Below are 14,758 nucleotides of genomic sequence, written 5' to 3'. Positions count from 1 at the left end.
AGGGTATGAAAGCAAAGAAAGGGAGCCAAGTTTTGTGAAGAGAATCACTCACACATGCAGAGAATTAGGGTTGAATTACTGCTGCCCTAAGTCTGCAACAGCTGCCAGAAGAAGTGCTGAAGGGAAGAAGACAAAGTGCTGCAAGAAGAAGTAATCTTGAAAGGACTTGACTTGTGCTTGGAGGATCCTCTAGTCAAGGGTCTATGGTTTGGCAGTTGTTCAAATAAGAAGCTTCAATAAGAGAAAACTTACAAAGGGTTTTCCTCTCAAGAGTGGAGAGGTTTTGTCCCTGGCAGAGAGCCAAACTTTGTGTTCTTGTTATTTTGTTTTGGTAGCGGTTTGATGTTGAAGTTTCTAAGTTCACTTAGTTTAGAAACCCTTCATGCACTTTTCCTTATTTATTCCTACCTACTTGTTATTTTTCTTTAACAAGTTATTTACAAAGTAAATACTGAAAATAAACACCAGTGCATGCTCAACATATTACAGATCAGCAACTAAAAGAAACAAGAACAAACACACCACATGACACCATTATTTTTGGACCAATGTCCCCGGAAAAACCCAATGTGGGAAATTCGGTGCAACTATCTAAGGGTTTTCTTAGTAAGCAATATCAGAGTACAATCTGGGTGCCGAAACTGGCCTACCCAACACAAAATTTCCTTAGCAGCTATACCTCACAGTTTGAGAGAAATCTCCTGGCTGAAACCTCGGAAAATCCTTCTGGTAGCTCTTCAGCACAAAATTGCTCTTGCAACCCCAGTGTCTGCCCAATCTAGACTGCGTCAACCCCTCTCTGTCTCACACTGGCCCTACGTCAGCCTTTCTAGGCCTGTGTTAGCCCCAGGAGGCCCTGTGTCAGCTCTGGGAACCTCTACGTCAGCTGTGTTGGCCCCTCTAGTGCTCTGCGCAGCACTTGGCTGCCTCTGCATGGCCTATGTGAGCCCTTACTGGCTCTGCGTCACCCTCCTTGGCTGTTGCGCTACTCTCCCGGCACAATCTCTGCCTTCTCTGTTTCTCCGTACTCAATGCCCCTCATCTGCTCTCCCGATCACTAATTCTATCTCTCTTAGCAAACCCCGCTCTAGAGAATAGAATGACTGACCATCTTTGGTGTGTTCTCCAAGTGACCCTCAAGCCTCCTCTTATACTTTTCCTGTTGACATCTTAACGGCCGAGATTAAGTCCCTAATCAATGGCAAAGATTAGATCTGGCTTGATCCATGTCTTTTGGACCATTCTAACACAGATTCATATTAATACACATTAATATTTTATTTTCCTTAAGTTTAGACTTAGGGACTCCATTAAAAATATTAATTATTTTAATATCTCTTGCTATGTTTAGAATCTGCCCAATCCCTTTCTGGGTATTGGAGATCTCATGTGCCCCAACCTCTCCACCAAATTTCGTGGCTGGAGCACATCCGATGCTACCCCAAATCAACACTCCCTCTTAGCGAGGATTGTGCTCTAGCAATACTCCTCACTGAATATTACTTTGATCATCTAGCATCAATACCTGTGCTGATGCTAGGCCTTCCTACCCAACATCCTCTGCATTGTTGCATCCTGTACTACTGCCCATGGTTCTGCCACTGCCACTGCTGCATCTGTATGACAGCTCCCTCTGCATTCGTGTTGCTGCTAGTCCTTTCTCCCAGCATTGCATCCGCACTGCACCTCCTCTCATCATGCTGCATCATGCTACCCACTGCTGCACTGCGACTCAGTTACTGAGAAGTAAGTAACTGATCTCCCAACTGACCTTCTTGTTGGGCTAGAAACACCCACTGATGTTGAAGCTCCCTCTGTTGCTGACAAGTGCTCCCTCTCTCTAACCTCTACGCTGCGGCAACAACTCCCAGCATCTCGCACCGTTGCACACCTCTTTGTGCCTGCCTGCACTAGTGCAACACTCCTATGCTTCTCGCACTACTGCAGCCTGCTAGTTCTGCGCTGTCTCAGGATGCCTGCACTGTAGCTCTCTCTGTCGCTCCATCCGCATCCATCTCTACCCACCCAGCCAATCCTGCTACTCCTCATCGGGGCTCCCGTAGCAAGGTCTAATCCAAGAGGCTGGGTACCTCAAGGATCCTGCCCCTCATCGCTTGTAGTCCTCCTGACTACAGCTCGATGTCTCCCCACTTCTGCTCAAGTGGTGCGTGTGCACTCATGGCACAGTCATCGTCTGTCAAAACTTCCTTCTCTGCCCGTGTTGGCGCTGCCTTAGTCTCGGAAGACTCTCCCTTACTCTTCTTCCTTGGACACTGGGTCGCATAGTGACCCAATTCCCCATAGTGGAAGCACTTGATCTTGGAGAGATCTTTCTTCTTCCGCTTTTCCTGCTTTCCCTTAGATGTTAGGGCCACATCCTCCTCCTCCTGCTTGACCTTGATCCCTTTGTTGTTGCTACCTATCTTCAACTGCCGACTGATCTCTTCCTCGTGAAGAGCTCCCACATTTCGTCCCAAGGTGGGAGAGTCCCTCTACCAAGGATACTCTAGGCAAATACCTTCGAATCTTCTGAGACAACATTCAGGGTTGTCCTCACCATTAGCTCCTGATTCGGTGTCGCTCCTATAGCAGTCAACTGATCTCGGATCTCATTCAGTCCTCCGAGGAAGGTGTCAATCAATTGACCCTTCTTCATCTGATACGACATCATCTGGTTCTCGAGCAGCATTCTTCTCTACACAGAAGTATGTTGGTATAGCTTCTTGAGAGCCTCCCACATCTCAAATGTCGTTTCCTTCTCAGCTATATGTGGTACCATATGATCTTTGACCCCGTCAAGGATAATGCACTTGGCTCTTGCCATCACCTCTTCGTACCTGTCATTATCATTGGGGTCAACTAGGACAGCTATTACCTTCAAGGCAAAGTTCTTGACACGATTCCTGTCAAGCACTGATAAGATTCTGGCCTTCCAGACTGCGAAGTTCGATGCTCTGTCCAGTCTATCCTGGTCTCTTACCCCGTGTAGTGCCATGATGCTCCTCTACTTCCCTCTTGGAAGTTCTCTGTCGACTCCCCTGAGTCTCTACTTCCAGTCTGGAAGTTCTCTTCTGGACTCCCTCTGAGTCCTGATTTCCCTCCTGGAAATCCTTCTGCCGCTTGTCCAGATGCCCCCCTACTCTGATCGACATGTGCAGTTGCACTTCTGATCTGGGTTCCTTGGCTAGAAACCCTCGGTAACAACTCCTCTAGCCCTACTATGTCAGGTATTGTTCTGACTACAATACCTCACCAGCTCCACTTTGCAATATTCCTGCAGCCTTCTAGACCCTAGCAACTGCCCCTCGTGAACTGCATCAACCCCTCTCTACCTCACGATGGCCCTGCGTCACCCCGGATGGGTCTGCGTCAGCCCTGGGATGCCCTGCGTCAACCCTCTGTCCCTCTGCGTCAGCAACACTGGCCTCTCTAGGGCTCTTCGCAGCTCCCAGCTTCCTCTATGTGGCTCTGATTGGCTCTGCATCACACTTCTTGGCTTCTACATTGCTGGAAACAACTTCTTTCACCTCAGGGCAGCAGTTTTCTGCTGCTATTGCTCCATTCGGCTGATGTCTCTTAGTCCTCCTATGATCTGCAATCACCCTGTGATACCATGTTGAAGTTTCTAAGTTTATTTAGTTAGAAACCCTTCATGCACTTTTTCTTATTTATTCCTACCTACTTGTTATTTTTCCTTAACAAGTTATTTACAAAGTAAATACTGAAAATAAACACCAGTGCATGCTCAACATATTACATATCAACAACTAAAAGAAACAAAAACAAACACACCACATGACACCATTACTTTTGGACTAATGTCCCCGGAAAAACCCAATGTGGGAAAACCGGTGCAGTTATCTGAGGGTTTTCTTATTAAGCAATATCAGAGTACAATCTGGGTGCCGAAATTGGCCTACACAACAGAGAATTTCCTTAGCACTAACACCTCTAGGTTTCTGACAAATCTACTGGCTAAAACCTCAGATAATCCTTCTGGCAGCTACTCAGCACCAATCTGGCCCAAAAACCCCAGCGTCTGCCCAATCTGGACTACATCATCCTCTCCTAGCCTAGCATTGGCATTGCGTTAGCCTATCTTGGCCTGCGTCAGCCCTAGGAGGCCTTGTGTCAGCTCTTTGAGCCTCTGCGTCAACTACGCTGGCCCCTCTGGTGCTCTACATACCACTTAGCTACCTCTGCGTGGCCCTGTGTGAGCACTAACTGCTCCTGCGTCTCTTTCTCTGGCTGCTCTGCTACTATCCCAACACTATCTCTGCCTCTCTATCTCTCTATACTCAATGCCCCTCAGCTGCTCTCCCGATCACTGATTCTATCTCTCTTGGCAAAACCCGCTCTAGAGAATAGAATGACTGATCACTTTGGTGTATTCTCCAACTGACCCTCAAGCCTCCTCTTATACTTTTCTTGTTGACATTTCAACGGCCGAGATTAAGTCCCTAATCAACGGCTAAGATTAGATCTGGCTTGATCCATGTCTTTTTTACCATTCTAACACAGATTCATATTAATACACATTAATATTTTATTTTCCCTAAGTTTAGACTTAGGAACTCCATTAAAAATACTAATTATTTTAATATCTCCTGATCTGTTTAGAATTTTCCCAAACCCTTTCTGGGTATTGAAGATCTCATGTGCTCCAACCTCTCCACCAAATTTCGTGGCTAGAGCACATCCGATGCTATCCCAAATCAACACTCCAAGTGACCCTCAAGCCTCCTCTTATACTTTTCCTGTTGACATCTCAATTGCCGAGATTAAGTCCCTAATCAACGGTTAAGATTAGATCTGGCTTTATACATGTCTTTTGGACCATTCTAACACAGATTCATATTAATACACATTAATATTTTATTTTTCCTAAGCTTAGACTTAGGGACTCCATTAAAAATATTAATTATTTTAATATCTCCTACTCTGTTTAGAATCCGCCCAAACCCTTTCTGGGTATTGGAGATCTCATGTGCCCCAACCTCTCCACCAAATTTCGTGGCTGGAGCACATCCGATGCTACCCCAAATCAACATTTGATGAAACACACACACTAATAAGAAGAAGAAGATAAATTGTCAAAGTACATCACAAAATAAAATTCCAACCATTAAACAGGAAAGAGCAATAAAGATAACCATGAGGCAATGAGACAAGAAACGCAGAAAATTTAGACCGAAGGCCAGGGCAAAACCCACAAGGGGAAAACCTAGAAAATTCTTTCCTTATGAGAAAGAGAGAGTTCCAAATTCATCAATACATCAGAAATAACCATAGCAAGATAACAACCAAACCAGCAATACATCAGAAATAACCATAGCAAGATAACAACCAAACCAGTAACAAGATGAAATCTTCCAAGCCCTTCTTCTGAAATCCGGCCTTCCTATTTCTTTCTTCCTTCACTGGATCAGAGATATCAAGATACAAATCGATATGTCAAAATGACGGACGAGGACTTTCCTTTATATAGACTTTCAAGGGAGGGCGAATGGTGTCTCTTGGAGGCCCAACCGACCTAAAATAATGAGGCCGACTTTAAAATATTTTTGGAGACAAATCATAAATTCAAATTTTCAAATTCTTCACATGATGAAAATACCAACCATGGCTTCCATATTTTCTAACACCAGGTTGTTCTCAAAATGTACTTTTGAATTGAACAATTTTTCCTAAGAAAAGGTTGTTGGGTTTTTCCAGGGTAAAATTTGTGTTTCTTGTGTTTGGCAGTCTCTTCATGATCCTACAGTCATTATTGTTTTTCTACTGAGATTTTCTGTGTAATTGTTTTATGACGTATGTGGCACAAGATGAATTAGTTAAGAAATAATGGAAGGTAATTATCAGATTAGAAGATCATGAAAAATCAACATTTCTCAAGTGTAAATCAACTTCATAGATTCAAATGCAACTAATGATTACAAATACACTTTCAATTTGTTGTCTATCCAAAAGTTGGGGTGTCAAGGATATGCACGTAGAACTAATCTAACATTGGAGGCATAACTAGTGTTCTTGTGAATTATGTTCATTATCACAGACTTCTTGAATTATGATCGATTATTAACATTAAATCGACGAAAGTTTGTTTGAGCTTATTCGAGTGCCATTGTTAGTTTCTATATGCTTATTCTGCATTTAATTGGGGCCTTGCAAACGAATTCCGTAATGCAATTATTTATCAAAGATGACAAAACTTAAATTGAGTGTTGATCAAACAGTGTGGAAAAAGTCCCGAAAAAATCGGGATTTATTCCTAAAATCACGATTTTTTGGGCTAAACGATTATATCGGCCGATTTTTTGGCGATTTTTTCATAAACGAAAAAATCGCGATATTATCGAATTAATCCCGATTTAATCGGGAGTCGATTGAAAAAATCGGCTTGCATTATGACCGCGTGGATAAAATGCCGGAAATCGTTCATTTCGGTTCATTTTAATTTTTCACTGTCTGTTTTGGCTTGTTCCGCGCTGTGGAGAATCGAGGGTTTCAAGTTTTCAGTTTGCATTTGCAACGTTGCCATTGCGTTAAGACTCAAGAGGAGCCCGCAAGCCTCAAGGTATGCTCAGACTTCAGTCTTCAGATTTCTACCCGTTACCTGTACGCTGTTAAAACTTAAAAACTTAAATGTTTCTTAACAGTTAAATGAAAATCTTTCAGGTTTCAGCGGATTGTTTGTAATAAATTTGTAATATCATTATTCAATATTCATATATGTAATATGTATTATGTAATATCATTATGATTAATATATAATATATATTTAATATTACATATGGCTATGCGCATTGCGGGCAGCGGAAAGCCATTATCCAAATTCCAAATTTGTTATATGTATTGTGTATAACTGTTAACAATGATACCAAATTCGTTATAAAGTTATAAACTTATATGTATAATTTAAACACATCGTTCTATTATGCTCACAGCAGATTGTAACTTGTAAAGTTGTAAGTCCCTTAACACACTGTCCAAACAGAAACTGTTGGGTTTTTTAATAAGCCAGCTGCCAAACAATTACATGGTCTACGTCCAGACACTGCCTAGAATATGCAGGCCCCCTTCTATTTTGTGTTTTTGCTCTTTTATAGAACTTTTCTCAGTTCTGGGACTAGATCAAATATGATCAAAGATATCAACCTTGACAAAATCAACCCATTGAGGGCCTTGTTTAATAAATCTATTATAGAGATATCACTATCCTTTTGAGTTTTGACTTTAAATGTCCCTAATCAACTCTCCACTGCATAAGTAATTTGTCTCTTTCAAAGCACAGTCAACGTTGTCACTCAAGACATATCAGTGAACAGTGAACACTGCATAAATTGACTACGTCAACAATGGACAATCAGTGGAAGGCCCAAAACAGTATAGCTGTTAACATATAATAATAAATATATATGGCTTAAGTGTTCACTGTTCGGTGGGTCTAAAAATTTAAAAAATTAAAAATTAAAATTACTGTAAATTTGTAATTTAAATTTTAAATTTACTAATTTGTTTCTAAATTCTGAGTGCAATACAAATTAATAATTATATTTTGCTGATTTGAAGGCTGAAGCAATTTAATTTGTTTCAATTTTTTTTGTGCCCAGGTTTAAACTTTAAATTCAAGCTCAAAGTTTAAAACAAAATGCCAAGGATTTTGGATGCTATGTGGGAGTTTGGTGAGCCTGATATTACACCCGAAACTGGGGGGGTCAATAGAATGTATTTGACTTGCAAGTTGTGTGGCAAGCATATGTCAGGAGGCATCAACAGATTAAAATTCCATTTGGGGCAAATTCCAGGGCAAAATATTGAACTTTGCTCAAAAACAACTCCAGAAATCATCCGACGGGCCATTCAATCATTGATGGATAAAGAGGACGGAAAAGACACCAGGGCAGCACTAAGAAACCAACTTGTAGGGGGCTCAAGAGTGGGGGGAATTGAGAGTGGCAGTGCTTCTACAGCAGCATCACCTTCCTCACCCATGGGTACTCATCCTTCTATCTCATCTTTTTTTGTTCCTAGAACAACAGCTGGTTCACAACCTGGGATCAAATCATCAATGAAAAAAAAGGAAAAGGCAGAAGCTGACAGGTTGGTTAGTAGGTGTCTTCTATGGAGTGATGTTCCTTTCAACATTGCCAAGACAAACCCATTCTACCAGCCTATGTTTGATGTTGTTGCTGTCGTTGGCCCGAGGTACAAAGCCCCCACCTTTGCAGAGTTGAGAGGGCCTCTTCTTCAAGATGAAAAGACTGATTGCACTGCTAGATTGGCAGAGTTTAAGGCATCATGGGAACACACTGGATGCACAGTCATGTCAGATGGTTGGACTGACCAGAAGGGTAGGACCCTTCTTAACTTCTTGGTTAGTTGTCCCAAGGGGACAATGTTTATGAAATCTGTTGATGCATCTGCACACATTAAAGATGCACGTACATTATGTGAGTTGTTGGACCTCTTCATTCAGGAAGTAGGCCCACGCAATGTTGTCCAAGTCATAACGGACAACGCTGCAAATTATGTTGCAGCTGGCAAGATGCTTATGGAGAGGTATCCTAACTTGTTTTGGACACCTTGTGCTGCTCATTGCATTGACTTGATGTTGGAGGATATAGGTAAGATTCCTACTGTGAGGGATATTGTTGAATCATCCAAGAGCATAACAAAATTTATATATAATCATTCATTTGTGCTTAGCTTGATGAGAAGATTCACCAACAACAAAGAGTTGGTGCGGCCTGCCATTACACGATTTGCCACTACTTTCATATCTCTTCAGTCTCTGTTGAATTCTATGTGGGAGGTGAAGAGCATGTTTCTCTCAGCGGATTGGCGTTCTTTAGCTATTAGCCGCAAACCGGAGGGAGAGGGCATATGCAGACTAGTTTCATATGATCAGAGCTTTTGGGCAGGAGTAGAGGAGGTGTGTGCCATTTCAGAACCTTTGGTAAAGGTTCTTCGGTTGGTTGATGGAGACAAGCCCGCAATGGGCTACTTGTATGAGGCCATGGATAGGGCCAAAGAAGCCATTCGTGCTTATTATGCAGATAAGGGAGATGAGGGGTTAGAGAAACAACAGGTCATATGGAGAGTGATTGATCAGCGATGGAACAATACCCTCCATCGCCCCATTCATGCTGCAGGTGTCTACCTCAACCCTACATTTTCTTACGCTTGTGGTTTCAGATTTGATGCCGAGGTGATGGATGGATTCTTCACTTGTGTCGAGAGGATGGTGTCATCTGACCAAGAACGTGAGGAGATTTCTAAAGAAATGGAGGTCTATAGGATGGGAGGTGGCACATTTGGTTTTAACATGGCTATTAAGAATAGGACGACCAAAATGCCAGGTAAGCTTCAGTTTGTTTCAAACTTTCAAGTTTAGAATTTCAATGTTTTTTTTATGTTTCTCATTTTTCTTTTAACTTGTAGATGCTTGGTGGACAAGCTATGGTGCCAGAGCACCCCATCTCCAAAAGCTTGCCATTCGACTGCTCAGCCAAACATGCAATTCCTCTGGGTGTGAGCGCAACTGGAGTGTATTTGACAAAATACACTCCAAAAAGCGCAACAGGTAAAAACTAAAAAGATTTCAAATTAAATTTTTGAATTCATTTGATTAATTTTAATATTTAAATTTTCTAAGTACTAATTTACAATCTATGACCCTAATACAGATTGGAGTCCCAACGCCTCAATTACATGGTCTACGTCTACTACAATCTTCGATTATGCGTGAGACAGCTTCAGAAACCTACTAATGTGGAAGCCATCTCATTGGACAATATTGATACCACCTCTTCATGGAGAGTCGAGACTGAGAGGCCGATCTTGGACTCGATCCCGGATTGGTTAGGTGTGGATCTAGAGGATGTAGCAGTTGCAGAGGAGGGAGAGCCAGAGATAGAGGAGGAGGAGGCGGAGCAACATCAGGGTCAGGAGGCAGTAGTAGAGCTGGATGAGGATGCTGAAGAGGAGGTGACACCATCTAGGATGGGCAGCAGCAGCATAGCATAGAGGCCACCTCTTCCATCGGCTTCTAGAGGACAATTGAGTCCATTTGATTTTGTATCCCCAGGGGCAGGGTCTTCTTCCTCTAGAGGAAAAGGCAAAGCCATTCCCTATTCCCGTAAAAGGGGAAGAGGATCTCAGTGACTGATTACTTGATGACTTTTAGATGACTCATGATGTACATTTATTATATTTTTTGTTGATATTTTGACTCTTGAGAGTTGAGACTCAGACAGGACTCAAAATTCAGGAGTTGATTCACTATTTTGATATGTGATGTAGCACTAGACTTCATATACATATTATATATTAGCTTTCTTTACATGTTTATGTGGAAATGCATTTATTTGATGTTGTGGATACTCTAGATGTTAAAAAAAAAATTAAAAAATGAATAATTTTGTGTTTTTTTTAATTTTGCCGACTTTTTCAAAAAACTCCCAACTTTGCCGAGTTTTTCAACTTTTGGACCCTTGCCGAATTAATCCCGACTTCGACTTTTTCCACATTGATGTTGAAACCACCTGGTTTAGTCCTTGAAGATGAATAAAATGAGATCTGATTTGTTGAATATTGTGTCCACATTCAAGCTTGATGAATGAGCTTGAACATCAAAGCAATCTCCAAAATTTTATCAAAGAGAATGAACAATAGCACAATTCAAAAAGGTCATAATAAGCAATGATGATTCTAAATGTATAAATTTGCCAAGAGATGGACAAATAATTAACCAACTCATTTGAAGGTTACCTATTGAATGTTGGTACCTGTTTGAAGTTGTCCTAAATAAATAGAAGTTGCAACCAAAGATGCATGTTTGGATATTGAACATGGATATCAAATATTTGTAAGTATACCCTAATCATCTAAAGCTTGTGATTTTGCTTGAAGATTCACATTCAGGTTTGAAGATATTACTCATACTGGCATGAAGACTTTGAGACAAGACAAAATGATTCACAAATTTCTAGATTCAACCTATACAGATATTCAACGAAGATCATGAGTTCAAATTTTGAGTTCAGTGAACAGAGAAGTCCTTGAATTGAATGTGTTAAATAAATAAGTCTATGTTCTTGAATTTAAATTAGTTGGGTTAACATCAATCTTGCAAATATGGTTCTGGGAAATATATTGCAAGGGTCTAGAAAAAAGTTTATCGAAAATACTGGGGATAATAGCAGAAAATATATGCAAAAATAAACTTGGACCTGAAAGACTGGAAAAAATCTGACAAATCAGAAACCTGAAATGGCAGAAATCAGAGATATTCACACACATTGCATCAAGTTGAATGGTCATGCCTAACATAGTCAAATAACGTTGAAATTAATTACAAATTGTTAAAACCTCAAAAGGTGTAGTTATTAACAGTAACACAAGAGAACAGTCCACAACCAACCAACGGTACATGTAAGCTAGCTTTTGTATGCCAATTGCACAAAGTTCAACAACCAGAAAAATAAGTAAGCTAATTATTTATTATCAATTACAAGAAGTTCATCAAACAATAGATATGATCCCAAAGTTGTGTTATTTGAAGAAACAAAGAATAAGTTACTCTTTCTTACCAAATATTTTGCCATCTCCAATTTCTCCAGTTCTTGCCTCATCAATGATTGTATCAATTACTGCTTCTACCTGAAATCCAAGGAAACAACAAGCATGTAGGACGACATTCAACAGAACCCCGGGATGCTCGACCACATGTAGCTTTCCAAGGAACGGTTTACTTGTCTGAGAGTAGCAGACAAATGTGAAACCTTTTCAAGCATGAATTCATGATATGCTATTTGACTGTATCCACATATAAACATGAAGAGGAAATAAAATAGTCACCTGATCTTTAGATACCACAATCTCCATCTTTACTTTTGACACAAAATTGTCTTTAGAAAACTCGGAGCCTGTATGAAATGACACCCAAAATAAGGATTTGGAGGAAAATATTTCAAAACACAACTGTGCATTGACCGACGACAAAGCCCATTCACCTTGAACTAAGATAGTTGCAAAAGCTATAGACAAATCGTATAATCACATTAGAAATTCCAACATGCGAGAAAATGGTTGCTTGATTAGTTTTGCTTGCTTTCTAGATTTTGATTTTGAGGGAACAAACAAAGCCTTTCACACGCACTCTCTATGCTGGAGTTTTACACTAATGTTAAGAATGCAGGCAAGTAATGATAATCACCATAATTTGCTGTTTGCCTAACCAGGGTTTGACTTATAAAGATTTCAGCTACATTTCATACCTATTCGTAAAACTTTGTCAAATGTTCCATCATATCATACAAACTGCATTATGTTTTCTATAAATACAGTGCTCTTATTTTTTCCACATGCATTGCATATAAGAATAGGCATTAACCAAGAATTTTCCTCTAGATAAGTTGTGCAGTAAGGGCATTACCAAACTTTTAAGTTAAAGAGACTTTAAAACTTTATAATTGAAGGCATTAATATATTTTCAACAGCATAATCATGCTTATGAAATAATGGTATGATTTGAACAAACCTAAAATCTGCTTGCAGCATTGTCCTCTTGTTTCAACCAATGGTCAATGCAAGGCCAAAGCCCATATGTGCATTAATTACTAAAAGTGATCTACATGTCTGTTATGCACAGTGTGATTTAAACTGTTAAATTTTGAACCAAGGTTTTCATTGTTTGGTAGAACAAAAGGGTTCGTTTGAAAAGTCAATGATAAAAGCTCAGTTCTGCACTGCATGCACAGGCTATAGCAATTATCTCAATTGTGAACACGATTAAATCAACAGATGGTGACAAATGGAATGCCCTCTACGCCCTCCAGAGAAGATGACCTTCATGCCTGTATTTTGGTAAAAAGATGTTATCATTTATCAGCCAAAATGTCAACCATCTCTGTTCATATACCTAGACAAGTTTCTAATTCTTTCGCTGTCCAGTTTAGACCTCTTCCCAAACAGAGTATTTATCATAAACCAAAACGCAATGATATAAAAAGAAAAATTATATATCCAGGACTAGTACACATATATACATACATACTTGATCAGGTGAAACCCGATGTACTACAATAAGCAACCTGCTGACTTCAAATAAAATCAACAAGATGACTTTAACTTAAGAGTTCAAAAAGAAGTAAGTGATTTCTTTTCACACCTGCCATCTACATAGAGGGTAGAAACAGTGTTATCAGGCTCATGAATGTCCGAGATTGACTCTGCTCGACCTTCAAGAAAGCAGTTTCGATAGAGTTGAGTCAAACTCCAGCTGACCTATAAAAGCCAAGAAACCCTCCCAAACTGGCACTTTTTCCTGCTTGCCTTACTGCTCTGCTCTCGCTTTTAATGAATGCAACCACAGGCAACTGAGAGGACAGCACACAGAAGAAACTACGGCATCCACATAGTCAACTAGGGCATCATAACAGAGGCAGCTTGCACAGGTTTCGTCTTTCACAGTGCATAAAGAAACTATATTTAACATTTATTTATAGTCTGCATTCTATGGCCATAAAACAATTTGATATACACAAAAATTTATTTGTTTTCATAAAATGTGTGTATTTTTTAATCATTTTGTACTTGCCAAGCCTTTCCCGAGCCAAATCAGACTCTAGGGCCTTGTTACCCTAGAGTCTTTTCTCCTATTCTTGACAGCCAGATGGTCAGCCACATAGCCAGCAGTCCCTGATAACCACCACTAGCTGATGATATGCCATTTATCTCTGCCACTTGCATCAGCCATTTGCTTCTCACCCATCTGACTACAGTGTTCCACGGGGACGCGTCCCCCAGGGTTGGGTGCACGCACCCCTCACACCCCATGCACCCGGGATGGGGAGTCTACTGGGGGTGCATTTCCCCACACACCCTTTTTGGGGAGTCTTGGGGAGACGCAAGGGGGTGCGTTTCCCCAGTGTGGGGGACAAGACTCCCCAAAAGGGGTGCGTCTGGGCATCCCCCCTCAAAACTTCAGTATCTAGTATATAGTAATATACTAGTATGTTTTGCTTTCAATTTAGATTCTAGAATGATGAATGATGAATTTAATTTTTAAATCAATGTAGATTGTAGAATGAAGAATGATGAATGGTGAATGCTATGGATCAATGTATTTGAATATTAAATATTTCATTATTGAATTTTTTATTGAATCTCATGGTATGGATGAATAATGAGTATGTCATATGAATTATGTATGTATCAAAATGAATGATGAGGATGGATCAATGTATGTCATTATTTAATTCAATTATGAATTTAAATTTTATGTGTGGATCAAATTTCAATTTTCAATGTATTGGTATCCATATTACTATTAGTCTATTTAATATTTATGCTTTCATTATTGAACAATGAATATGAACTTGAATTATATATATATATATACCCCGATGTCCCCCCGCACCCCTGAAATTTCCCTAAAATTTGAGGGTACTCCCACATGTCCCCCCTGTGCGTCTCCCCACACCAGAGCCTTGGTGGAACATATTCTGACATGAGCACATGGATGATGGTGGGCTTCTTCTCAAAAGGTAATTTGATCATTTTGCAATCAGGCGCTTATGCTTGTTTGTCTTTGGGCATTTGGTATGGATTATTGGGTGATCTGGAAGAAGGATGGGTTTTGACCGTGATCTTGTTCTCTCACCTTAAGTGGGGGGTTAATTTTCGATCATAGTCCAATGGGACCTCCCCTAATAACCCAATGGGTATAGGATGAGCACTACTAGGGAAACCC

General features: G+C 40.3%; 1 protein-coding gene across 2 annotated transcripts in view; it reads right to left on the bottom strand.

Annotated features, from left to right (window-relative positions):
• The window catches only part of GLB1 (nitrogen regulatory P-II-like protein), a 159,704-nt gene that overhangs the window by 85,444 nt on the left and 59,502 nt on the right, over positions 1-14,758 (bottom strand). For both annotated transcript variants that reach the window (XR_016266719.1, XM_089458600.1), the window contains exons 5-6: positions 11,863-11,930; positions 11,595-11,664 (exon numbers count right to left, since the gene is read on the bottom strand). Coding sequence is in view for 1 of the 2 variants with exons in the window: in XM_089458600.1 (XP_089314726.1) it covers positions 11,595-11,664; positions 11,863-11,930 (138 nt within the window). In the remaining variant the exon portion in view is untranslated. The remainder of the gene's footprint in view (positions 1-11,594; positions 11,665-11,862; positions 11,931-14,758) is intronic.

The sequence above is a fragment of the Pinus tabuliformis genome, chromosome 7 (genome assembly GCF_031772625.1).
Source record: "Pinus tabuliformis cultivar Carrire ecotype Pingquan chromosome 7, CPIR1, whole genome shotgun sequence".
Classification (NCBI taxonomy): Eukaryota; Viridiplantae; Streptophyta; class Pinopsida; order Pinales; family Pinaceae; genus Pinus; species Pinus tabuliformis.
The sequence above is the reverse complement of the archived record's forward strand: the minus strand, read 5'-3'. Positions and strand labels throughout refer to the sequence as shown.